The sequence below is a fragment of the Glycine max genome, chromosome 15 (genome assembly GCF_000004515.6).
Source record: "Glycine max cultivar Williams 82 chromosome 15, Glycine_max_v4.0, whole genome shotgun sequence".
NCBI classification, from domain to species: domain Eukaryota; kingdom Viridiplantae; phylum Streptophyta; class Magnoliopsida; order Fabales; family Fabaceae; genus Glycine; species Glycine max.
This window is the reverse complement of record NC_038251.2, coordinates 4,009,639-4,036,523: the sequence shown is the minus strand read 5'-3', so window position 1 is coordinate 4,036,523 and position 26,885 is coordinate 4,009,639. Positions and strand designations below refer to the sequence as shown.

The 26,885-nt window shown below is 37.6% G+C and overlaps 4 protein-coding genes across 4 annotated transcripts; 2 read left to right on the top strand and 2 right to left on the bottom strand.

Annotated features, from left to right (window-relative positions):
* The first annotated feature begins 3,229 nt into the window (after positions 1–3,229).
* On the top strand, positions 3,230–7,679 carry LOC100798939 (beta-xylosidase/alpha-L-arabinofuranosidase 1). The gene is made up of 7 exons (XM_003547550.5): positions 3,230–3,990; positions 4,927–5,214; positions 5,315–5,484; positions 5,599–5,696; positions 5,855–6,205; positions 6,429–6,839; positions 6,929–7,679. The coding sequence occupies exons 1-7, from the start codon at positions 3,550–3,552 to the stop codon at positions 7,498–7,500; spliced, it is 2,331 nt and encodes a 776-aa protein (XP_003547598.1). The 5' UTR covers positions 3,230–3,549; the 3' UTR covers positions 7,501–7,679.
* Positions 7,680–8,753: 1,074 nt separating this feature from the next.
* Positions 8,754–10,528, bottom strand: LOC100797338 (soyasaponin III rhamnosyltransferase-like). The gene is made up of 2 exons (XM_003547547.5): positions 10,377–10,528; positions 8,754–10,292 (listed from the first exon to the last, which is right to left on the bottom strand). Exons 1-2 carry the CDS (start codon positions 10,386–10,388, stop codon positions 8,865–8,867), a joined length of 1,440 nt encoding a protein of 479 aa, XP_003547595.1. The 5' UTR covers positions 10,389–10,528; the 3' UTR covers positions 8,754–8,864.
* A 6,800-nt stretch (positions 10,529–17,328) lies between these two features.
* On the bottom strand, positions 17,329–19,323 carry LOC100813330 (7-deoxyloganetin glucosyltransferase). The gene is made up of 2 exons (XM_003547025.5): positions 18,664–19,323; positions 17,329–18,422 (listed from the first exon to the last, which is right to left on the bottom strand). Exons 1-2 carry the CDS (start codon positions 19,181–19,183, stop codon positions 17,488–17,490), a joined length of 1,455 nt encoding a protein of 484 aa, XP_003547073.1. The 5' UTR covers positions 19,184–19,323; the 3' UTR covers positions 17,329–17,487.
* Positions 19,324–24,471: 5,148 nt separating this feature from the next.
* Positions 24,472–25,912, top strand: LOC100170712 (NAC domain-containing protein 104). Its single transcript, XM_003547543.4, has 3 exons — positions 24,472–24,695; positions 25,008–25,282; positions 25,536–25,912. The coding sequence occupies exons 1-3, from the start codon at positions 24,533–24,535 to the stop codon at positions 25,671–25,673; spliced, it is 576 nt and encodes a 191-aa protein (XP_003547591.1). The 5' UTR covers positions 24,472–24,532; the 3' UTR covers positions 25,674–25,912.
* The last annotated feature ends 973 nt before the right edge of the window (positions 25,913–26,885 follow it).

The window sequence follows — 26,885 nt, the reverse complement described above, 5'->3', positions numbered from 1 at the left end:
AAAGTGCAAAATATTATTAAAAAATAAAAGAAATTTTTTGATGGATTTATTGGTTAGAGATGCTCTTTTTCTATTTCAATTTTAAAATTAAAGAAACAAAATAATCAACTAGGAATATCATAAACCTTCCCTTTTATCGAATTAAATGTTGCAACCCACATTTTGATTGGATGTAGCTTTTTCCAAAGTCTTAACTAACACAATGTCAATTAAATGTGCCAAAACGAATTATTTATTTTTCTCCCATACCTTCTCTTTTATTTTTATTTTTTCAGAAATGAACCCCAACCAACTGAGGTTGAGGTTAATAACTAAAGTAAACACCCAATTTGGTTTATATAAAATATGATTTCACTCAATATAATTTTTTTAAAAAAATAATAATTAAATACGTACTAATTTAGTCTTTGAAAAATGAAAAGTCATTAATAATTCAAATTGATTTTAGAAAATATTAACTATTAAAAAAGATGAATGACTAAAATACTCTATATTTATAATTTAAAGCATTGTTTAATGACTTTTTTTCCTTTCAGATATCAAATGGGACTGAGTGATCTTTTTAGTAATGAAATTAGGTACTAGTTACTAAAAAAGATCGATCCTGAGATGCATTGAAACTTTGATAACACTCCCATGATACATGAACAAACATTGCATCTTTATGACTGACTAAACACAGAGCACAAAAAATCACAAACGATTCACCCATGACCTCATACTGTATAATTATTAGCTTCATTTATCATACATCCATGGCAATTGGCTTCGATCGCCCATGAAAATGACAAGCCAGATCATTTATTTTGATCCAGCCTAAAAGCCTCGAAGGTCCAAGTTGGGAGGTACATTAGAAAAGGATCCCATTCCAGCTAAGTTTCACAAGATTCACTTTCGTCCTTCGCAATTAATTCGTATATGGTAATATAGTAATAGAGGACAACCCTTTCCCTTGCAATTATCAGTATCTGCAGTAATGTTACCTATCAGATTTTCCGGAACTTTAGATTCGCTGTCTTTAGTGCAAATGGGAAAATTGCAGTCAAATCGAATCAACAAGCTAAGTTTCACTTTTCAGTCTTTATTAAATAGATTAATGTTTGCTTCTTCTTCTTTTATTTCTAAAGTATACATTATTTATTTTAGTTCTTATTTATGAAAATGTATCATATGTATTTCTTAGTTATTTTATTTAAATGAAGAAATATAATGAGACAATTTTTTTAGAGATAAAAATTGGATTTGACGCCTTTTTATAAATAGGATAGGAGACCAAAAAGATATAACTTTTTTTTTACGCGAAGAGATAACTCATTTTCAAAAACTGAAAATAAGCTAGCATTACTTTGTTTAATTACCGTGACTAAAAACATATTTATTTTCTTAATAAAATTACATTATTTTTTTTATATTCTTGACCTATGATGTCTTCGTCCCAAAATTGCATATGTTCACTAAAATCAACACTCAAATATATAATGCAAAACAAATACTAATTTTTACGTAATTAATTAATATGTTTTAGTCATCTTCTTTGTTTTTTACGAGAGAAAAAAAAAGAATCTATTTTATTAATTTATTGCATTTATTATAAAATAATTAAATATATTTTTGTTAAAAAATAATTAATAATTTTTTTTGAAAAAAGTATTATATAAAAGTACAAATAGACTTTTTAAAAAATGTCTTATAAATAGAAAAAGAAAAGGAAGAAGTATAAATTATTATTATTTTTACTCTTGCTGAATTTTTAAGACCCAATTAACTAATTTATTAAGATAAAAAAATTAACACATTTTTCTAAAATTACTCCTAACATTAATAAAATACACTTTTATTCTTTTTAAATATTTTTATTAATTTTAATTCTTTTATTGTCTCTTATCATTAAAATATTTATTGTTTTACTTTTTATTTGTTATGCAGTCAAATTCACAAAATACTCTCTATAAGGTAAATTTAATCTCTCAAAAAGCTTAAAACATTATGTATTTTACTTATTATTTATTTAATTCAGAAAATTGAGTCAAAGTTAAGGATAATTTTGTAAAAAAATAATTAATATAAACAATATTTTGGATTGTTTTTAGAGTATAATACACTTGCACTTTCTGAGATTAATCCTTATTACACTCAACCATACTTTTTTATTTATTATACACAAGATTTTCTTATTTTTTTTATCATCCATTACATTTTGACCACCTGACCCACTAACATTGTAAAAAATAACAAAAAAAGGAGAAAAAAATGAAGATTTATTGGTGTCACCGTCATGTCTTCAACCCCGATGAATGTAACATTATCGTACTTGATGAAATAGCTATCAAACTGCAACGGACCGTCACAAGAGGTGAAGCAGAGGTTGTCGAGCTGGATGATTGCATGTGACATGCAGCGAGAGCACTAATCGTTGGTGAGGTTGTTGCAACACTGGAAGAGGATGTAGATAGCATCGAAGGAGGCAGAGATGGTGAAGTTGTTGTGGTTGATAAAGGTGACGGAGTTAACGAGGGGATGAAGAGTGAGTTGACAATATTTTCGTGGGAAAAATTCGAGTGAACTTAGACTGAGAGCAAACTTGTACAAGTGATAGGGGTTCTTAAGATATTTCACAAAAAATTAACATTGTTATCAAACGTAATTATTAAAGAGACAAAAGAAATATGATTTGAAGGAAAAGAAACGAGGATAAGAAGTACTACTATTTTTATTTTTATTAAGCCTTTCTTTTATTAAAAAAAAGAGGAAAAGAGGCCGGGTTGATAAGATTAAAAAAAGAAGGCATAGGAAGTGAAATTTTAATGAAGTATAAAGACGTAAATGTAATATGCGATTGTTTTTATTAAGCCTTCCTTTTAATTCACTCTTTTATACCATTTGGTTTTAACCGACCCCTCCAAACAAAGCCAAACGCCAAAGGCATCTAGCCGCCAAAGTTCATACCCCGCCTCACGTGATTTTACCGTAGCAGGCAATGTTTCTGATGTGATGGTATTATTTCAAGATATGATAATTAATGTTTTTAGGTATTAATTAAGAAATTAAAGGAAAAATATATTTATTATAAAATTACAAAATAATGGAAAAAAAGGTGATAAGTAATGTAATTTTTTTAATTTTTTAATCAATACACCAAAAATAATCATAATATTTGTCTTATTTTAATTTTTATTTAATTTATCTTTAAACAAAAAAAGAGAAGAAACTGTACCCACTACGGCACTATGCAGTAGAGGCGCCAATATATACACCCATGCCAAGTTGTGCTTCCAAACAAATTTATGTAACTGGATGAGTTATTGATCATTTTTGTATATACATTTTCGATTTTTCTCTCGGTTGTTCCTTTGGCTCTCGTCAAAAGCAACAACTGCATTCAAAGGGAGGGCTAAAAAACAATGTTGCCATCATTAACACACATGGTTTCGCTCTCCATTTTGAATCTCCTCCACACTCAAAAATCATAGTACATAGATAGATAGCTCCTTTATTATACACAAACAATCACACACCGTATCCCTTGTTTTGAGTTTCCGAGGTCAGAACATGGCCTGCGCCGAAAACAGACAACCGAAGGTTCCTGTTTTCCTCTGTTTCTTCTCATTTACGTTTGTTGCCAGCGTTTTGCTGAATTGCAACCGGGTTTCGGGGCAGACATCCGCTGTTTTTGCCTGCGATGTTGCGAAGAACCCGGCTTTGGCGGGTTATGGGTTCTGTGACAAGTCACTCTCGGTGGAGGACAGGGTGGCTGATTTGGTGAAGAGGCTCACATTGCAAGAGAAAATCGGAAGCTTGGTGAATTCCGCGACCAGTGTAAGTAGACTTGGCATTCCCAAGTATGAATGGTGGTCTGAGGCACTTCATGGAGTCTCCAACGTTGGACCTGGGACCCACTTTTCCAGTCTGGTGCCTGGCGCCACCAGTTTTCCCATGCCCATTCTCACTGCGGCGTCATTCAACGCTTCGCTCTTTGAGGCCATTGGAAGAGTGAGTCAGATTTTTAACTCTTCATTAATTAATTTCTCTCTCTGTCATGTCTTAAAGTCACTCTTTTTCTTTCTTGGGGTGGATCACTCAAATAATGGGAAAGTCTGGTTTTTTCCCCTTTTTTTATGAATGAGGAGGACATCGAAACTTGTTCATTTTAGTCACTCGAGTTGGTGTTTTTTCCACAAAAGTGAGGTTCGGAATGTGAAATTGATACGCCATTGTACGGGTTCCGTTCTTTAGAATTGAGTCATTGTGGGGGACTTTCCTACTACAGTATTACTTTCATTAATGGTGTTCAATCTACATTATTGATTCAACGATTTAGAGGGGATAGAAAATTAAAACACTAGAAAATAATATATATTGGGTGTTCTTAAATTAGTAGGTTTGAATATGCACTTATTTACAGGTGGTTTTAGCAGTGAGGTTGAAGATATTCTTTGTTGAATAAAAGAAGTTGATGGGTGGGTGGGTGGGTGGGGGTAGTTACAGAGTTGATTTTTTTTTTCACACTCTCGACTTTTAGGTAAAATTGCCTGATTAAGCACTACTATAATAAATGAAGCAAAAATTTAGGGTGAGTTCTCAGGTGTGAACCTGCAAAATTTGAATTTAGATATTTATGAGTTTTCCCCCATTTTTTCCAGCTTTCATATTGAAACTAAGGTGAATGACAGAGAGGGTTTGATGCTGATTGCTTGCCAGTGATATAGTTTCAAAATTGATAAGTCTCTCTGCTTTCAATTTTTGATAGTACATTTAAATGAGAAATGACCAAATTGCTTTAAATAATAAAAAATGAATAGTTAGTGATATTTTGCTGCAGAGTCATCTATTTTTGTGATTTATCACAATTCAAATAGTTGCTGTCGGCACTGAACTTAAAAATGTTGGTTTCAAGTGGTGTTTAGGATTAATTTGTGGTCATTTTAGGTGGTTTCAACGGAAGCCAGAGCAATGTACAATGTGGGGTTGGCCGGTTTGACTTATTGGTCACCAAACATAAACATATTCAGAGATCCCAGATGGGGAAGAGGACAGGAGACACCAGGGGAAGACCCTTTGCTAAGTAGCAAATACGCAACAGGATACGTGAAAGGTTTGCAACAAACTGATGATGGAGACTCAAACAAGCTCAAGGTTGCTGCTTGTTGCAAACATTATACAGCCTATGATTTGGATAACTGGAAAGGCATTCAGCGTTACACCTTCAATGCTGTGGTAATATACTACATACATTGATTGAAAACTCAACAAGTTAATGTGATGTGAATGCAGAAAAATCATTTTGTCACCCCTTCTTATCTTTTGAATTTGTTAGGTGACACAACAAGATATGGATGATACATTCCAACCACCGTTTAAGAGCTGTGTGATTGATGGGAATGTTGCCAGTGTCATGTGTTCCTACAACCAGGTTAATGGAAAACCAACCTGCGCAGACCCTGACCTCCTTAAGGGGATTATCCGAGGAGAATGGAAATTAAATGGGTATCTTAAAACTCTCCTTGATTCCTAAATCTTGTATACTTAGGTTAGGTAGGGTTAATTGATCATGTTTGTTAATGTAGTCTTTATAGTGATATGCATGTGTGGTGTATGCAGATATATAGTTTCTGACTGTGACTCGGTAGAAGTGCTTTTCAAAGATCAGCACTACACCAAGACTCCTGAAGAAGCTGCAGCCCAAACCATTCTGGCAGGTAAGAAAATATGAAATGACTATATACTTCCAAATTCATTAGGTAATTTCTGGATTATCAATGAATTGCAATCGTCATTTGCACAAATCTTGGTTTGCACAAATTATGCAGGATACCTGTTTACTTACCTTCTTTATATGTAATGTTTGATTGCACAGGGTTGGATTTGAACTGCGGAAATTATCTTGGCCAATATACAGAAGGGGCAGTGAAGCAAGGGCTTTTGGATGAAGCATCTATTAACAATGCTGTCTCGAACAATTTTGCCACATTGATGCGTCTTGGTTTCTTTGATGGTGATCCAAGCAAGCAACCTTATGGTAACCTTGGTCCAAAGGATGTATGCACTTCAGAGAACCGGGAGCTCGCCCGTGAAGCTGCAAGGCAAGGGATTGTGTTGCTTAAAAATAGTCCAGGATCATTGCCTCTCAATGCCAAAACCATTAAATCATTGGCAGTTATAGGGCCCAATGCTAATGCTACCAGGGTCATGATTGGAAACTATGAAGGTATCAAAATTTCCTACTCCTATACTAGGCCACATAGATATAAAGTTGGGAACTATATTGAATTTGATAAACGATTAAACGTGTCAATTATTTCTCTGTAGAAGCACCAAACTTATATAACTGTAGGCAAAATTTATCAAATGGTTTGCTACTATAGTTAAATACTTTATTATCTCTACCTTGTGCTTAATATCACATTTGACCAGTTCCTAAAATTTTTCAGGCATTCCTTGTAACTATATATCCCCCTTGCAAACCCTAACAGCCTTAGTTCCTACGAGCTATGCTGCCGGCTGTCCCAATGTGCAATGTGCGAATGCAGAGTTAGATGATGCCACACAGATAGCAGCATCTGCAGATGCAACGGTGATTATAGTTGGTGCAAGTCTAGCTATAGAGGCAGAAAGTCTTGACAGAATTAACATTCTTCTTCCAGGACAACAGCAACTTCTAGTGAGTGAAGTTGCTAATGCATCCAAGGGACCTGTGATTCTTGTCATAATGTCTGGTGGGGGCATGGACGTGTCCTTTGCTAAATCTAATGATAAAATCACAAGCATCCTTTGGGTTGGCTACCCCGGTGAAGCTGGTGGAGCTGCCATAGCTGATGTTATTTTTGGGTTTTATAATCCAAGTAAGTCATTCACAGCCTCCCTTGTATAAAAAAAATTCCAATCCTATAATGATACTACTTTGACACTGATGGATAATTTCCTAATGCAGGTGGAAGGCTACCCATGACATGGTATCCACAAGCATACGTAAACAAGGTACCAATGACAAACATGAACATGAGGGCAGATCCTGCTACAGGTTACCCTGGTAGAACATATAGATTTTATAAAGGGGAAACTGTTTTCTCCTTTGGAGATGGAATAAGCTTCTCAAGTATTGAGCACAAAATTGTTAAAGCACCACAATTGGTGTCTGTTCCTCTAGCAGAAGATCATGAATGCCGTTCCTCAGAATGCATGTCACTTGATATTGCTGATGAGCATTGCCAAAACTTGGCCTTTGATATTCACCTCGGGGTCAAGAACACGGGGAAAATGAGCACTAGCCATGTAGTGTTACTGTTCTTTACTCCTCCTGATGTGCATAATGCTCCTCAGAAACACTTGTTGGGTTTTGAGAAAGTGCACTTGCCAGGAAAATCAGAAGCACAGGTTAGGTTCAAGGTAGATGTTTGCAAGGATTTGAGTGTGGTCGATGAGCTTGGCAACAGGAAAGTTCCACTGGGACAACATCTGCTTCATGTGGGAAACTTGAAGCATCCATTGAGTCTGAGGGTTTGAAACAAGTCTTCAAATCCTCGGCACTGATTTCTTTTTTTTGCCTTCTTTTATTTTTGCCTTTTTCCTCGCTGGTTTCCTTAAAAGAATTCTTCTAGGGGACCAGAAATAAGTCAGAGGTAACTGTAACAAAATTCTCTGATTGGCATTATCGTATTCAAATCACAAATTTGGAAACAAAACCAAGTTTTCGTTAGAGCCCATATTATACGATTTGACAACGTAAAACTGAGATTTATTCTATAATTCGTCAGCGGTATCTCTATTTAGAAGTTCTATTTTGTACAATAAATAATTGTCTAGAAGAGAATTACGGGCAATGCTTGTCTTCATAAAGAGCTTCAAAATAGGACCATTTATAAGAGCAAAATATTTAAGGAATGCAACCCTAAAGGCCAAAACCCATAAATTGAAATATTCGGCTACTCTAGTCTAATCTAATAGCCTAATATGATTTCTAGAGTAGGGAGGGAACTGCTTTTCAATTAACATATTTATACATTATTTCAATTTTCATTAAACAACTTAGAACCCCAGTACCCAGGAGGGGATTGAGCAATGGTGGGGGAGTTTTTGGTATTATCTTAAAAAATTAAATATTGAAAGGGTAAAAATTAAAATACAGAGAAAAAAACACAAACTAAAACAAAACTTAACTTGACATTCCAACTAAAATCGCGGTTGCTAATTATTTTCTAAAATTATGGTTGAAATCACATAGTTTATTACAAGAGATGAAATACATAAAGAAAGGAGAGTAGCCGAATATTTTCTGGTTTGCCTTTCTTTTGGGCATTGAAGAACCTGAAGGAGGGTCTGCTTGAGTTGCCAGAGGGGTTTGAGGAAATAACCAAGGAACGTGGGATTGTTTCGAGGACTCGGGCATTGGGTGTTCATAAAATATTTTTCAAAAAAATGATGATACATGGACATTCGTGTTTTTTAAACACATATTTTTTCTCTTTGTCTCTCTCTTCACCTCAAATCACAATATGCATAACTTATACTTTGGTCTCTCTCTAGGTATATTATAACATATTTGATGTTCATGAAATATTTTTCAAAAGAATGATCATATATGGACACTCGTATTATTTAAACACTTAACAAACACATCTTCTTTCTCTTTGTCTTTCTCTTCACCTTAAATCGCAATATGTATAACTTATACTTCTCTCTCTTTATCACTGAGTATCAATTAACATATTGTGTGTGCAAGGTATAATTTTTCTTTTCAAAATTTAATACGTCAATGGTTGAACTTGAACCATACTTAATTTATTTTAAAAAAACAGGTGAAATTTTAGAAAAGTAAAAAGACCTGTACTAACTCAAATAATCAAATACTCATATCCACCTAATCCCTCCTATGTATGCTTGTGATTGTGAAGGGAAGCAATGAAATCTTCAATGTATTGGTCATCGAGCTCCTTGTTGCTAAATTTCTTGCCCAACTCTTTAGCATTGTTCCTATAAGCACTTCCCTCCTCTTCCACCATTGCCAATCTCAATGCCTTGGCCACTGAGCTTCTTGTGAACGACCCATCTTGCTCATTCCTTGGAATCTCAATTCCCACTTTCTTCTCTTCCATCACTCTTGAATATAAAGCTTGGTCTAGCAAGAAGGGCAACATCACAAGAACGTGTCCAAAGATGAGATTTTCGATCATTGAACCAGAACCACAATGAGTCAAGCACCCACCAACCGATGCATGAGCCAATATCTTAGGCTGGGGTGCCCAAGTTTTCCAAACAACACCTCGATCTTTGGTCCGATCCTCAAACCCTTCTCGCAAAAACTCAACCGAGCCCTTCCTCAAGACCCAGAAGAAAGACAACCCTGAAAGCTCAATTCCAAGAGCCAACTCATTGAGGTTCTCTTGGCTCAGTTTCACCTCACTCCCAAATGCAATGTACACCACTGATGACCCTTTCTGTGTATCTAGCCATGCCTTGATCTGAAGCCAATCGGGGCTATTGTCCTCCTCATCAGAGCCTCTTAACGGTGGAAGCAACCCCACAGGAACCACAGGCTTGTGGTAAAACTCAGCAAGATAATCCAACCACTCTTGTTCAAGGTCTCTGGAGCTTCTGATGACAAACATGTCACAACCTGAATTTGCTGTGTTGAGATCAAAAACAGGTGAGGCACCTGTCTCGTTGACCTTGATATCTTCTAAGAGCTTCCTCACCTCATAGGGTCTTAGACCAATCTTTGTAGGGAAAGGAACCCACTTGGGAGGGCCATAGTAGTCTTCAGGGTTTGATCTATTGGCAGCAGCAGCATCACCAAGTTGTTGTTTTGGTGTGTCAAAGAAGCATATGGTCCATGCAGGGCAGGGACTGAAATAGGCACTGTGAATTTTGAGGGTCTTGGCTAGCTGTGGAATCCAGCTTGCTGCAAAATCATAGAAAACCCAATCAGGATTTGAAGTTTTGAGAACCTCAAAGACAGGTTCTTGGAGAGCATCATAGGCCAATTTGAGGTAATAGAGTTTGTTGGAGGGAATGTCCATTGTGGAGTCAGCATCTTGTGGGAGATGGTTCTTGTCGATGTGGGGCGATAAGAGTAATTTGGTTAGTTTAACAAATGGTGATAAGGTTTGAGGGAGTTTGGGCAAGCGATCTATTATCTTAGGGGTGGAAACAAGAGTGACATAGTGACCCTTTTGTGCAAGGATCTTGGAAACCTCGAAGCAGGGGTATACGTGACCCATGGCTAGCCATGGGAACATTACAACATGAAGAGGCTTATTGGATGAAACTGAAACTGAGTGATCCATTGGTTCTTTTCTCTGCATAAGGAAAAATATGTTAATGTCATCCGTGTTGTGTATAATAATATATAGGCAAAAATGAATCCAAGAGGAAGAACTCACTAAAAAATGCATAGACTGATAGACAGCAATGGGCCAGTGACATGTGAAGCACGCAGCTATTATTTTATTCCCTTTAACCTGTGGTAGTAAAATAAAAAAGAGAGAGATTGATCCCACAAAAAATGCATGGTCGTATAATATGGGCGCATCTGATTTTCAGATCCAAATGACTTGTTCTTCTGGTGTTATTATGTATACAAAAAACAAAAATAACAAAAGAAGAGAAAATGTACAGATGACTTAAAATGTACAGATGATAATATCATTTAATTATCAATTAACATACGTAATAAAGTATGTTGATTTTCAAAATAACTACATTAAAATTAATATTTAAAATAAATCATAATTAGTTAATGATATAAAAAATTTTATACAAAGAAATTATATGAAAATTATACTCAACTTTTGAACTACAATATTATTTTTTATTTATTAAAGGGCAAGAAACGGAACAAATTCATATATGTAGGGCGGCGCCGTCAAGGTACAGGGAAGCCACGGTGATACGTTCCTCCTCCGGTGTGTGCTGGTACTGGAAGAGCTGGTTCATCTTGAATATCCAGCCCATGGGATCACGACCGTCAAAACGAGGGATATCGAGTTTGACTGTGTTGCGATGGCCGTTGGTGTTGCTGACGGAGGTCTGGTTCTGGTGCTCGTCGCGTAACCGTAGGTGATCCAGTATAGAGTCTACCTTATCGGAGATGTTGGTGTAGCGTTCGTTGAGGTTGGCTTGGCTATTGGTGAGGCGCGCGATCGCGTCTTCTAAGCGGTCCGTGGTCGTCTTCCTGGTCCCGTGGTCAGCCATGGCGATGGCGGCGGCAGGTCGGACCACTTGTTACGTTCACAGCGGAGTTAGAGGGAGGGAAGAGAAGTGAGGAGAGAGATAGGGTTCCCTTATTCGAGGTAGGGTCCTCCTGGAACTAAATTTTGGAAGCTTGTTCTTATCATTATTATGGAATATTCAACACCTATATATTGCTGAGATACAAGCGTGTAACGGAATGCAAAGATCTAACAAACTCCTAACAGCTTTATCAACACGTGCTTTAATGGGTAAGAAGCATGCATGCATGCATGTGTAACTCGTGAATGTGTGAGTTGACTCGGGAGTGTATGTGTGAGTTAACTCGTGAATGCATGAGTAGCTAACTAACATAATCCTGTAAGTATCTAGGCTTAGTTATAGCACGTGCGGGTCTCGTGGGCACAACAGAAGCATCTTCATGAGTGTTATCTTCTTCTTCGTGAACCTGGTTGCTAACAATACCGTCATCCTCGAAAACCACCTTGTCCTCAAGGTGGTAGGCTTCTTGTAGCTCAAGCCATGATTCCCAGGAAATGTCCTCCGGGGGTTGGCCAACCCATTGGACGAGAACGAGTTTCGTCGGGGGGTAAGTGGAAGTGTCAAGCCTCCTATCCAGGATGCAGAGGGGTCGTTGCTTGGGTCTCTGACCAACTATCTCTAAGTTCCAGGGTTCAGTGGAAGACGGGGAAGGTCCATGATGACGGCGTAACAGTGAGCAATGGAAGACGGGGTGGATGCGTGCCTCCGCCGGGAGGGCTAGTCGATAAGCAACTTCTCCCACCTTCGCGAGAATTTTGAAGGGCCCGAAGTACCGTTTTGATAGCTTGGGGTGGTGTGGTCCCGTGGCGGAGCGTTGGCGGGTGGGTCGAAGCTTCACATAGACCCATTGGCCTTCGTTAAAGGTCACATCATCCCGATGAGCATCTGCATATTTCTTCATTGAAGCTTGAGCTTTCTTCAGCTGCTTCTGCAGTTTGGTATGGATATCTTGTCGAGACTGGACCAGGGACGCCACAACTTCATTATTGGTGAAGCCCGGAATATATTGAGGTATCGTGGGTGGGGGTTTCCCATAGATAACCTCGAACGGGGTCAAACCGGAGCTCGAATGCAGCGAGGTGTTGTAACACCACTCAGCGAGTGCTAGATAGCGGAACCACGAGGAAGGTTGTGAGTTAACGAAACACCGGAGGTACTGCTCAAGGACGCGATTCACCACTTCGGTTTGGCCATCCGACTGTGGATGATATGTCGTGCTTAAGCGTAGATGGGTGCCACTAAGCCGGAATAATTCTCTCCAAAAAGCGCTTAGGAACACGGGGTCCCTATCGGAAACAATACTCTTGGGGAAACCATGGTGCTTGCAGACGATTTCCACGAAGAGCATGGCGACCTTGAAGGCCGAAAATCCCGTAGGCAGCGCTCCGAGATGCACCCCCTTGGAATACCTATCAACAACAACCATAATGACGGTGAAACCGCTTGACGGTGGGAGGTGAGTGACGAAGTCCATAGAGATATCCTCCCACACCCCAACCGGAGCTGGCAGCGGTTGTAGCAAGCCCGCCGGCCGATGGGTGCTCGTTTTACTTTGTTGGCACACCTTGCACTCCCTGATATGCTTCTGAACGTCTTGCTTCTGTCCTTGCCAGAAGAAGCTTGCTTCGAGGCGGTGCAAAGTCTTGGCTACCCCAAAATGACCACCTAACGGGGTTGCGTGAAATTCCGATAGGAGGGTCGTGATGTACGGGTTGGTTTTATTCAGCCATATACGATTATTGAATAACAAGAACCCGTTATGGATCCGATATTGAGGATAGGCTGAAGGGTTCTCTTGAACACGAGTTAATAACGACTGAAATTCAGGATCACTGACAAGAGCTTGGTGGATATTGCGCAGGAAGTCGAATTGGGGCACTGATAAGATCAGCAACTCGCCTGGTTCCGGTGGTCTGCGAGAGAGTGCATCAGCCACAACGTTGGTGGCTCCCGTTTTGTATTGAATTGTGTAATCAAACCCAAGCAATTTGGAAAGGTAATAGTGCTGTTCTGGCGTTTGAATCACCTGAGTCATAAGCTCGCGAAGACTCTTGTGATCGGTGAGGATCGTGAAGGAGCTGCCGAGGAGATATTGCCTCCATTTACGCACTGCGGATGTGATAGCATGGAGTTCCCTCACATAGGTTGACGCATTAAGGAGGCGAGGGTTGAAGTTCTTGCTGAAGAACGCTAATGGGTGCCCTTGCTGAGAGAGCACAGCCCCCATGGCAGTGCCTGAAGCATCCGTCTCGACGACAAATGGTTCATGGAAATTGGGAAGGGCCAGAACTGGGGTGTTGATCATAGCGGATTTGAGGGTATCGAAAGCTTCTTATGATTCGAGGGACCACTCAAATGCGTCCTTGCATAATAAGCTTGTTAAAGGAGACGCGATAGCTGCATAGTGGCGCACGAATTTTCGATAAAACCCAGTTAATCCAAGGAATGCTCGAAGTTCTTTGGGTGTGGTGGGGGTGGGCCATTGCGCGATTGCTTGGATCTTGGAGGGTTCCGGGGTGACTCCGCTACCCGAAACAACATGACCAAGATACTCGAGTTCCCTCTGGGCAAAGAGACACTTGGTGCGTTTCAAGTAGAACTCATTGCGTAGCAAGGCTTGAAAGATCAGGTCAAGGTGTTGGACATGGGATGAAAGGGAGCTGCTGTAGACGAGTATATCATCGAAGAATACAGCGGCGAAACGACGTAAGAACGGAGCAAGGAGGCGATTCATCGCGACTTGGAACGTAGAGGGTGCGTTACACAATCCAAAAGGCATAACGAGGTACTCGTAGTGCCCATGGTGAGTTCTAAACGCCGTTTTCTCAACATCAGCGTCATTCATGAGGATTTGGTGAAATCCTTGCCTCAAATCGAGCTTGGTGAACCATGAGGCGTGCCCTAGTTCGTCCAGCAGTTCGTCGATAGTAGGTATCGGGAATCTATCGCGAACCGTGATCGCGTTGAGGGACCTATAGTCAACACATAGGCGCCAGGTTCCATCCTTCTTCTTCACTAGAAGGATTGGAGATGAGTACGGGCTCGTACTTGGTCGTACGAAGCCAGGGGAGAGCAGCTCTGCGATTTGTCTTTCGATCTCAGCCTTCTGAAAATGAGGGTACCGGTATGGACGAACGTTCACCGGGGCTGTGGACGGCAAGAGAGTGATACGGTGGTTCACCTCACGTGAAGGTGGTAAGCTTTTGGGAGGTTGGAACAACTGATCATAACGGAGGATGAGCTTCGTTATTGATTCGAGTGAATGGGGAAGATGAGTAGTGGTCTCGTCTATGGGGTTAGTGGGTATGATACGTAAATGGAACAAGGCTGAAGTTGATCCCGTGTGAAGCATGCGTTTGACTTGTGTTGCGGAAGCCGGTTCTGGGCCCGTAGCGACATCAGCCCGTAAGGAAACCTCCTGGCCCAAGTGATTGAATCGCATCATGAAGAAGGTATAATCAGTCGTAACTTGGCCGAATTGCTTCAGCCACTCAATGCCAAGCACCGCATCCGCTCCGCTGATCTCAAGGAGGTGGAAGGTGATCGAAAACGAGTGACCTTGAATGTGTAGAGGAGTGTTGGGGCAGCGCTTGTTACAGTCCAATGTGGACCCATTCCCAACAAGGACGCGGAGGGGCTGGGTGTCCTCGATAGGAAGATGGAGGAAGTGTGCAACCCTTGGTTGGAGAAAATTATGGGTGCTCCCACTATCTATGAGCACAGTGATACGCGTATTCCGGATGGAACCATACACACGAAAAGTTTTTGATGAAGGTAAACCAGACATGGCGTGGAGGCTGACATGGGGAGGAGATGGATCTAGCACGCCAATAGGATTAGCTGAATTTTCTTCTGATACGAGGCTAGGCTCGGTGGAGCCTGGTTCGCCGGAATCCTGAGTGATATCGTCGGCAACGAAGAGCAGGATGCGTCCCTTGCAGCGGTGATTGGAACTCCACTTGTCATCGCAATTGTAGCATAGACCTCTCTCTCGACGGAACGCCATTTCTTCCGGTGTCCGCTGCACGTACGGAGGTTTTGGTTTCGTGTTTGGGATAGAGGAGGATGGTGACGGTGAAGGATGAGAAGAACGCTGTGGTGGAGGTCTTCTATCGCGGAGTTTATCCTCTTGTAACTTCGCGAGCGCGGTGGCCTGAAGGAGAGATATAGGTTGGAGAGCGAGTACCTCTCGTCGGAGCTCCGGGACTAGACCTGAAATAAAGCAGCTTAATAGGAAGGGTGGGGGGAGACCTACCACACGATTAGCCAAACGTTCAAATTCTGTTAAGTATTCATTCACAGATCCGCGTTGAACCAATTTGAATAGCGTGCCTTTTGGATCATCATAGAAAGTTGGTGCAAATCGTGACTCTAAAGCTTGAAGGAAGCCTTGCCATGAAGTGATCAAACCATTGGTAAACATCCACTGGTACCAGCTGAGGGCGGCGCCGTCAAGGTACAGGGAAGCCACGGTGATACGTTCCTCCTCCGGTGTGTGCTGGTACTGGAAGAGCTGGTTCATCTTGAATATCCAGCCCATGGGATCACGGCCGTCAAAACGAGGGATATCGAGTTTGACTGTGTTGCGATGGCCGTTGGTGTTGCTGACGGAGGTCTGGTTCTGGTGCTCGTCGCGTAACCGTAGGTGATCCAGTATAGAGTCTACCTTATCGGAGATGTTGGTGTAGCGTTCGTTGAGGTTGGCTTGGCTATTGGTGAGGCGCGCGATCGCGTCTTCTAAGCGGTCCGTGGTCGTCTTCCTGGTCCCGTGGTCAGCCATGGCGATGGCGGCGGCAGGTCGGACCACTTGTTACGTTCACAGCGGAGTTAGAGGGAGGGAAGAGAAGTGAGGAGAGAGATAGGGTTCCCTTATTCGAGGTAGGGTCCTCCTAGAACTAAATTTTGGAAGCTTGTTCTTATCATTATTATGGAATATTCAGCACCTATATATTGCTGAGATACAAGCGTGTAACGGAATGCAAAGATCTAACAAACTCCTAACAGCTTTATCAGCACGTGCTTTAATGGGTAAGAAGCATGCATGCATGCATGTGTAACTCGTGAATGTGTGAGTTGACTCGGGAGTGTATGTGTGAGTTAACTCGTGAATGCATGAGTAGCTAACTAACATAATCCTGTAAGTATCTAGGCTTAGTTATAGCACGTGCGGGTCTCGTGGGCACAACAGAAGCATCTTCATGAGTGTTATCTTCTTCTTCGTGAACCTGGTTGCTAACAATATGTTAATGTCATCCGTGTTGTGTATAATAATATATAGGCAAAAATGAATCCAAGAGGAAGAACTCACTAAAAAATGCATAGACTGATAGACAGCAATGGGCCAGTGACATGTGAAGCACGCAGCTATTATTTTATTCCCTTTAACCTGTGGTAGTAAAATAAAAAAGAGAGAGATTGATCCCACAAAAAATGCATGGTCGTATAATATGGGCGCATCTGATTTTCAGATCCAAATGACTTGTTCTTCTGGTGTTATTATGTATACAAAAAACAAAAATAACAAAAGAAGAGAAAATGTACAGATGACTTAAAATGTACAGATGATAATATCATTTAATTATCAATTAACATACGTAATAAAGTATGTTGATTTTCAAAATAACTACATTAAAATTAATATTTAAAATAAATCATAATTAGTTAATGATATAAAAAATTTTATACAAAGAAATTATATGAAAATTATACTCAACTTTTGAACTACAATATTATTTTTTATTTATTAAAGGGCAAGAAACGGAACAAATTCATATATGTAGGTGATGCAGTTTAAGAAAAAAAAAACCATTATCAAACATTTTGCAAGGTCTTATTCTTATCACAATATTATTATAGGTTTTTTTTACAACTGGTTCTTTTTCTTCTAATAATTCAATCCTGAGACATTTATGCTGTCTCTCCCACGTGGTTCCGCATGGTAAACAAACCTAACAACTAATATTCATTGCAAAGATTGCATTTTTTTTAAAAAGAAAAGTTCTGTAAACAGAGAAAGAAAATAGACCATTAGTAGAATATTGGAGACAGTCCAAGCAAAAATAATCTGCCAATTGAAAACGAGTAGAGCATTCAAGCATTGAATAGCATCAACGAGAAATAAATAATAGTAATATTGAATCCCACATTAACACCATAGGGAAACTACTTCAAATCACATTTAGATGATAGCATTACAAACAATATCTGAATATCAACTTAGTAATATGGAAACTAACTAATGTGAACTTATTTTCTTGTAGCCTAACTCTTGACAAACAACAATTCATTCACCAGTTTTTCCAAATTCAAAAAGGAAGAACCATTAGTGTGGGTAGCTTCTTGTGCCAATTTCTTCCACTCAATTGCTTTTTTCTTCATCTCTTTACCCTTCTCACCCTCTAATAACTCCTTCACAAGCTTTTCCACTTCAGCCCTTGTAACATTATCACTATCCATCTCCATGCCAAAAGCCCATTCACGAGAGATATACCTGCAATTGAGAGTTTGGTCATTGAAAAAGGGACAACAGATCAGAGGCACCCCGTTGGTTATGCTTTCAAGCGTGGAATTCCAACCACAGTGAGTCAAAAACCCAGCCACTGCTGGGTGCTTCAAAACTTGCTCTTGAGGACACCAACCCACCAATAGGCCTCTGTCTTTGGTTTCTTCTACAATTTCTGGTGGCAAAATTGAGGCCTCACCCTCAACTAAATCAGGCCTAATCACCCACATGAACTTTTTCTTGCTATTTGCTAGGCCCCAGGCCAATTCAACTAGTTGTTGGTGTCTCATGACTATAACACTGCCAAAATTCACATAGAGAACCGAATTGGGTTCCTGTGAATCCAACCATTTGAGACACTCGGACTCTTCCTTCCACAAATTACACTTAATAGAGTCAAATGTACTCTCTGAAGTTTGAACAAGGAGCAACTCCAGTGGGCCTATGGTGTAAAGTTTAGGAAACATTGTGGAGAGTGCATTCAGCACATCATGCTCCAAGGCATCAAATGTGGGCAGAATAATAGCCGAAGCTTTTGAAGTTGCTTCAATTTGTTCCACCAAAAAGTCCAAAAGTATATCATTTGGATCTGTGGTACGATAGATGCCAGGAAGGTCCCTTAGAGTGATGTTCTTCAAGCCAGGAATCCAGTCTATGGCAGAGTCTAAATGCCCATTTGTCAAATAGTTTGCATCTGAAAAACAAGATCATAACAGTAAAATATTTATAATACATAGATATTATAATCATAAGGGACTTGCTAATTAGTATACTTGGTCATTAGTTAAAGAACTAAAACAAGAAAATATTTATTATGAAGATCATACGAGAACTATAACCAATACCCCAAAGACACTTATTTGTATTTGACTAATTATAATACTAATTTGAATGAAATTAGACTATTGGAGTGAACAATGTATGATGGTCCCCACCTTTAAGTGGTATTAGGCCTCTCTCCATGAGATTCTTGCATTCCTTGAAGCTCATGAAGGCACAAGCACTGTGAGTCCAAAAGAGTATGTTGGGTAGCCCAAACTGCTGAGAAGCTTTGATTGTGAAGGACATGACACCATCTGAGAAAATGCAAGTAACTGGAGGGGCATGAGAGTGATTAAGTTTTGAGATAAGGTTGCAGAATGGGATCAAACAATGCTTTCTGGTAGAGTCACAAAGAGCTGGGATGCTTTGAGTTGAATCCATGTTGGAGGGAGGGAGACCATCAGGAATGGTCTCAAATTGGAAATTTGGGAAGCCAATGAGGGCATTAGGGCCTCTAGACTTGACGAGGCGTTGGTGATTGAAGTCAGTGTTGACAAAGGTTATGTGGAAGCCGTTGCTGTGGAGGAGCTTTGCTAGTTTGAGAAATGGGTTTATGTGACCTTGTGATGGAAATGGGATCAGAACAGCATGTGGCTTCTTGGTTCCTCCTAGTAAACCCATCATCTTTGACATGAATCACTTTGTGTGTCACAGAATAATGTTCATCAAAGGAATGTTGCTTGATGAAAGCAAGTGGTCAGCTATATTTATGATTGTATCAACCGCAGTATCTGTGTCTTCCGACACGTTTAGATTCCGTTCTGAAAATTTCAGCCACAGATCCTTCTTACTTTTTTCTTTCTTTTTACTCCGAATGCCAATATTTTATTTCTTTTGAGTAACTTCTCTTCGCAGAGTTTAATGGGTATGGTTAAAATTTTCACAATAACAATCCATCACAAATTACGGTTGGTGTAATTTTTTAAATAAATACTATAAAAGTCAATGATATTATCATTGACAATAAATAATATTGTTAAATTATTGGATGGGATCCACTCACTTTGCAAATAATTAGAAAGAGTTCAGTTTACTGTTACTTATCGGGAATAATAATTAAGAAAAAAATTCATTAGTGTTCTATTGAGACAAAGGGAAAAAATGTTTCCCTGAAACTTTGAAATACAATATTGGAATATCAAAGAGTAGAATCGTGAAGATAACAATTTAGTCACACAAACATCTCGACCACCCTGACGGAAACGTGGAAGGTGAATTTGAAGGAAGGATTAACAAAATTTTAGTACGTGTGGCCGAGCAAAAAAGGGACATTGTTGGCTCATATCATATATATATGTCTATCAAACAGAGCAGTTCCATTTTACAACATTGTTCGGTTACATTTTGCGGCGAGTCCACGGCCAACAATTGAGAGAGACAAAGAGACAAGAGTTTTTCAGTGTGAACTGTGGAGAGAGAAGTAAAAATAACCTAGGACACATGGTAAGATCTGAGTCACTAATATAATCAAATGGTTGAAATTTGTTTAACTGGACCTCCAACTGATACCACAGCAGGAGAGGATCCGTGTCCTAACTTATTTTACACTATGCATGATTTATTTTTTCTTACATTTATAGATCTATTTTTTATTTTAGATTTGTTTCAATTTTTCTATCACATTACTTGACACGTTATTATATTTTTCTTCCTATTTTTGTTTTATCTCTATCAGTTTTTCACTCCAATACGTAAAATCAATGTTGATATAAAGTTAAATATGTAAAATTAATACTATCTTTTATTTATTTATTGCTTTTTTAAAAAAATAAACTAAGACCACTATTAATTTAAAACGAAGGGAGTATATTATTTTAATTTGTTAATTATCCAATAAAATTTAAAAACACGGATTCATAAGTTAATTATCGTACAAATTTATTGTTTATCACTTATTCTTACAAGGAAGACCTAGTGGTCATACAAGTTTCATATTCATCATTATCATTAGCTTCATCAGTTGTTCGTACAAATTTCTTTGTACTATTTTGCATGTTCATCTATAAATTTATTTGAACAGACTAGTTAGTTAATACAGAACATATAGTGCGAGTTTCGCCATCAACACCAGTCTTCATCTCAATGTTGCCCATCTTCACCATAGACTTTGCAATGCATGCTTGAGTCTGAGTAGTCCTCTACAAATGTCTCTGTGGAAGCATCATTCCAGACTCGAGAATTCCTTTCCCATTCCTTAGATTTTTATAGTAAGATTTATCAAATTCGTCTTCACTACCTGTATCCAGTGCAACTCGATTTGAGGCACCACTGTTTTGCGGGCATAGTGCTCCTAGTTGGGAAAGAAACGAAGTGATGATGGAAGGGTCAGGACCACCATTTGCAGTGAAGTTGTGCATTCTATAACTCAAGAACTGACAAGCTGATGTACCCATGGTATGCCCACCTATACACATATATTCACCAAAACAAATTCGTTAATTAAAGTCTATATCTTGAAATGGTACGAGTAATACTACATTTTGTTTTCATATATTCTTTCCGTGTTATAATAAGTGTTGTGTAATTTTCAGAAAATAATAATTGTGTAAGAAAAAAAATCCCAAAATAGTCATCTTTTAAGTTTTGAATGTAATATTAATTATTTTTTTCACTTATATTTTTTATAGCATTAATTATGGATAACAAAATCTATAAATAAATTAATAATGATAAATTAATTTTATAAAATTTTCACTCACTTTCATCTTTCTTTTAGTCTTTCTTCATCTTTATAAACAAAATTAAGGCCATAAATATTTTGGACAGAGGCAGTAAGATAAAAATTTTCAAGTTAAAGTAAACTCGAACACATCATTTGGAGCCGTACAAACATGCAAGAACGGAAATTAAAAAAAGAAAAATCTTTAAAACCATTCTTTCTCCTATTTGAAAAAACATCAAAGAATATCTTATAAAAGTAAGAGCTACTTTGGATAAATTTGTCACTAGTAATTTTAGTAAAAGAAAATAAAAAAATAATATAAATTAAAATAAATTTCTTTATATGTTAAAATTTACTTATATATTTAAACTACTTGTAGAATCTCTTATATTAACTTTTGTGAAATATAATTTTTAACTTATGCATAAATTAATTTTAATTTAGAAAACACTTGCTTTATTTTTTCTTTTCTTAAAAATGTTTCTAAAAATATTTGTTCCAGTGGCTCCTAAGTGAGACTCATTTGTTCCCAAGCCCAATTTGGACAAAAAGTAAGAGAAAGATGTTTTATAGTAAAAAAATGATGTTAAAAAAGATTTAAATATATTTTTGATATTTGTTAGTTAATATTTTTTAATATTTTATTCATGTCAATTCATGTTTTTAATTGTAGTCCCTGTAAAATAGAGGTGAAAAAATTTGCCAAACTTAGAATCACCACTCAATTAGCATAACATCATCCTCATAGTCAGCTAAAACTAGCACACTCGTACCATATGGACCATTATAATGCTCTTTTAGTATACTTTTTATTCTAATTGAACCTGAACATATATTATATATGAAGAGAAGATATTAATATAATTGGGATTATTTAGATGCTTAAATTATCTTCGAAGACACTAAATAATTACTTCAAGATATGGCAGGTACATGGAAATATACCAAACTGTACAACATGGGTCTGAACTGAAACTTGTGTGTGTGTGTGCAATTAAAAATAAGTCATCTCATGTTCTTAGTTAATACTTAATACACTCTTTTGTGTGTGTGTGTGTGTGATTGCTGCTAGAACATAATTATATGACAATTGGGGCTGAGCGCGAGTAAGGAGGAACATCTATTTTCTCAATGAGTGTAGCAAGTAGCAACCAATCGGTAGTTTTCTGTACAAAGGGCAGCATTGCAGAAGATGCAGAGGAATGTTATCTGTTTTCCATTCCCTGTTCTTGTTTCATTGTACAAGTCTTTTTCTAACAATAACCCCACCACAGAAAATGCAGTCTATATATGATAATTTCCTCTTGAAATTAACTTGAGATATTTCCCTTAAAGAAAAAGATAATAACCCCACAACTTTTGTGTCAATGGCATAGTTAGATAGTACAAAATTAGAATTGTGACACATTGTAACTTCAAAGTTGTTTCACTAGTACTTCTTTTCTCTGTCCCCATAGAAGGAAAAGTTCAAAAAACAATTAAGGGTTTGCATGAGCAATTTCTTTGTGGAACAAGCACTGACAACCAATAAGATGACTAGGGTGAATGTCAAGGTAATGAGGATGAAGAAAGAACTAGGCTCATAAATCATAATCTTAGGAATGTTGCTCACTGGGCCTTTTATGGATGGAATACACCTTTTAAGTGGAAAGATTCTCCTCAACTCTTGGCCCACTAGAGCCCAGAAATGGGGCATAGCTAGCAGAAAAGATAGAGGATGATAGTTCTTCCACTTCCACATATATATGTGTAATATGTTCTTCCCATCACACTAGGATTTTATTTTATTTTTGGTGTCATAAACCTTATCCAAAATTGGTTCAAGTACTGTTTGAATCTAAAATACCAGAGCCTTGTGAATTAGATTAATGGTATCATGATATGGTACAAGAATTTGAAGCCAGAAATAGTAAAAGAATTTGAATGGCAACTTTCGGTTGTTGATGACTAGTCTGGTTAAGTTCTGTTGGCAACAACCTTATAGGGCATATGTCTACTTCGGTGCCAGTGCAGGAAGAAAGGTACTTACTTAGGTAACCTTCCATGGCCTTCATCATCATCACTTCCTATTTCATGAAGCACAATTTTTGTGTAGTTAACAAATAACGACTTATAAGAAAGACACCGTACAATCTTGTACTGTAAATAGTAAATCTCTTTCGGATTTAACTCTCAATATGGTTGGTTATTATTGGACTCGGATGGTACTATAAAAGATTAGTCCTCAAAAACAAAATAATGATGTCTACTTTAAGGGAATAAATTATTACTGCCGACCTTCTAAATCAGAAAAATATCATTATCAATAAACAGAAAAATATAATTAATTATAGTTTGAATAAGTTATAAGCAAGGTAGTTCATGGTTAGTGTAGTTTACGTACTTTGTTTCTTTCCTTAATAATTGATTAATCATCATATAATTAATGCGGGAGTTTCCTTGGCTCCACCATTTGACTAAGTAAATACATTATCAACGATTGGATCCTACATCTCTCTTTTTCCTCTTTCTATATTTTTTCTTTTTTGTATTTGAGTTAGTTAAACTCCCCCTTCCGAAGAAATAATTGATTGCTTTGATTCATGTGGGATGTATGTGCAGTTCCTACTGACGTGCTACTCCTACTAATTCATTGATTATATTGCTAGGCAGAAGCATATGGGTTGAGACTTGAGACTGAAACAAAAAGTTCTTGGTATATATATATTTACTCTATAAAACACACGAAAATTGCTGATAATAATGAAGCATAAATAGATACACTCGGAGAGGTGGGACACCCTAGTTCAATTGGCCTAAGACCAAACCCATCTTAATGTATGCCACATTGACAACTGCAGGTGGATGATGTCAGCATGAAGTGTGATGATGACCCATGCCATCAAAGTCTTTCATTTAATTTAATAAATAAAAAGAATCTGTTGCCACGCAACACTCTGTCCCTCCAACACACTTTTGTAGATCCCGTTTAATTTCTTGAGCAAGTATTATAGTATGTCTATCTATCACGTTCCGTTATCTGCCGCCTTGCTTGCTTGGAGTTGAGTGCTGTCGTGCCAAAAATAAAATTATCAATTATTTGATGAAATGTATGTTTTGTACGTGATTAACGCCATCTTCAATTTCACGTCAGACCATATATATATATATATATATATATATATATATATATATATATATATATATATATATATATATATATATATATATATCAATTTATTTATTTATATCTATTCATTAATTCCTACCTTCTCTCTTTGCACTTTAAATACCATCCTTTCCAAACCCACCTTCATCCTCCCCTGCCTCTATTTGCTTCAATGGGAGATAACAATGTCAACCTTCCACCCGGGTTTCGATTTTATCCCACAGATGAAGAGCTTGTGGTCCATTTCCTTCACAGAAAGGCATCTCTTTTACCTTGCCACCCAGATGTCATCCCTGATCTTGAGGTCTACCCATATGATCCATGGGAACTTGATGGTACCACTCCTTGCTTTGGTTTCAACTTTCATTACACGCCTCTTTGTTCCATGCCTGCCATTTTGAACTGTTAAGAAATTACTATTGTATGGTCCAGAGGACCATGCAATATCCATTAATTTTCATATGACACGTATGAAAGAGTTAATAAAATTTAGTTACGTATGTGTTATGAAAAGATTAATTGAAATTATATGATCTAGAACCATATAATAATTTCTCATGTTTCAGAATAGATGCCAAATATATGGCTAATTAATTTGGTGTACTGTAGGTATATATGCATGTTAATTAATTTTCATCTGTGTACAGGTAGAGCTTTAGCAGAGGGGAACCAATGGTACTACTACAGCAGAAGGACACAAAATAGGGTCACTGGAAATGGGTATTGGAAACCAACGGGAATAGAAGAACCAGTGGTTTCAAGCACAAGCAACAAGAGAGTTGGCATGAAGAAATATTTTGTGTTCCATGTGGGAGAAGCCCCTGCTGCTGGTATCAAAACCAATTGGATAATGCAAGAATATCGTCTATCAGATTCTTCTTCCTCTACCAGATCATCCAAAAGAAAATCACAACCAAAAATAGTCAGTATACATATTTTCATACATAATCAGGAAGCACATCAAACATGAACTCTTCTTATAGTAAGAAATGAGAATTAAAAATATAAACTATTAGCTAATACATAAGTGATTAAAATTAAAAAAATACATATAACTTTTTTAAAATAGCTAGTCGTGTGAACAGTTACCACTGACGTATATTCGAGTTGGAAAACTATTGTACAACACATTGATTTGATTGCTGATTTTATTTTTCCTTTTGTGTTTGATTCAGGAATACAATAAATGGGTGATATGTCGTGTTTATGAGCGCAATGGCGACGATGATAATGGAACAGAGCTGTCGTGCTTGGATGAAGTATTCTTGTCATTGGATGATGATCTTGATGAAATTAGCTTACCAAATTATTAGCTATTAATGCAAGTGATCTAGCTAGCTAGCCGCAGTATACAACTGGATAATTAATTAAAATAATTGATGCTTGTTATATATATATCGTTGATGCTATTAATTTACGAGCCATAGTTAAATCCAGTGTAGGTGGCATTGTAATGATCAGTGAAATGGGTTTTCATAGCAGCCCTTCAAGTGGGGCACTATGTAAAAAATTCATGGCCAAACAATATGTAGTATGACGTTATGCTTTTTCAGATCCCACGTCACTCACTGGCTACCCCCCTCAAATTTCTTTGCCGTTTCTTCGGTATATATGGACACGTACGTCGATAATTGCCAGCTCAGTATCCATTCTCAGCCATTAATATATATATATATATATCAATCAACCTGCAAATCCGGATAAGATGCATTTAGTAGTAATATTTACGTATTTCATCACATAATCTTCACATCACCACTGTTGCATGAAAATTTCGTGCACTTAAAGGTATCCTCTTAAATCTAATAATAATGGGGAAAAAAGGGAGAACGAGATTTCAACAACAGAAAAAAAAATGTTAATAACACTCTTTTTTATTAATTATATATTAGATAAAATTACTTGTTAGTTTTACAAATGAAAGGTGTGTATTCAAATTATTAAACTCACCTGAAATTTCAATCAATAACAAAAAAGAATTATACGTATAAATTAATATTAAAGACGTGAAAAATTATAAAGAGATAGTAGAGCAAGAAGTGTAATTGTAATAGGTGATTTGGTGTAATGAGAGATGGATAGAGAGGAATAATGAATATGAATGAGATATTTACATTGTTGGAATATCTAGAAAATATTACTCAAAACATATATTCATGAAACGTGAGAAGAGGAAGAGGAGACTGTGGAGCCCAATAAGCACACGCTTGCAACTGAGCATTGGGCAATAAACTACTTAAGTTTTGTAGCTTTTGTCTACTTTGATGGTATTTGGTAGCTAGTTGTCTTAATTGGGTCACGATGCCAAGGACGATTTCCTTTTTTTTTGTTGTTGTTGTTATTTTGCTTTTCTTGCATATATGGGTGGCTGCTTAGGGAAGCATCAAGTCATGTGTGATGCAAGCACTCGCATGCTTCAAGCCCCAGCACGAGCACTATATTATATTATATGCATATATTGTCACCAAAGAGTGACAAACCATTCCATGATGCTTACCTTATTCTCATGGGGTTACAATGATTCT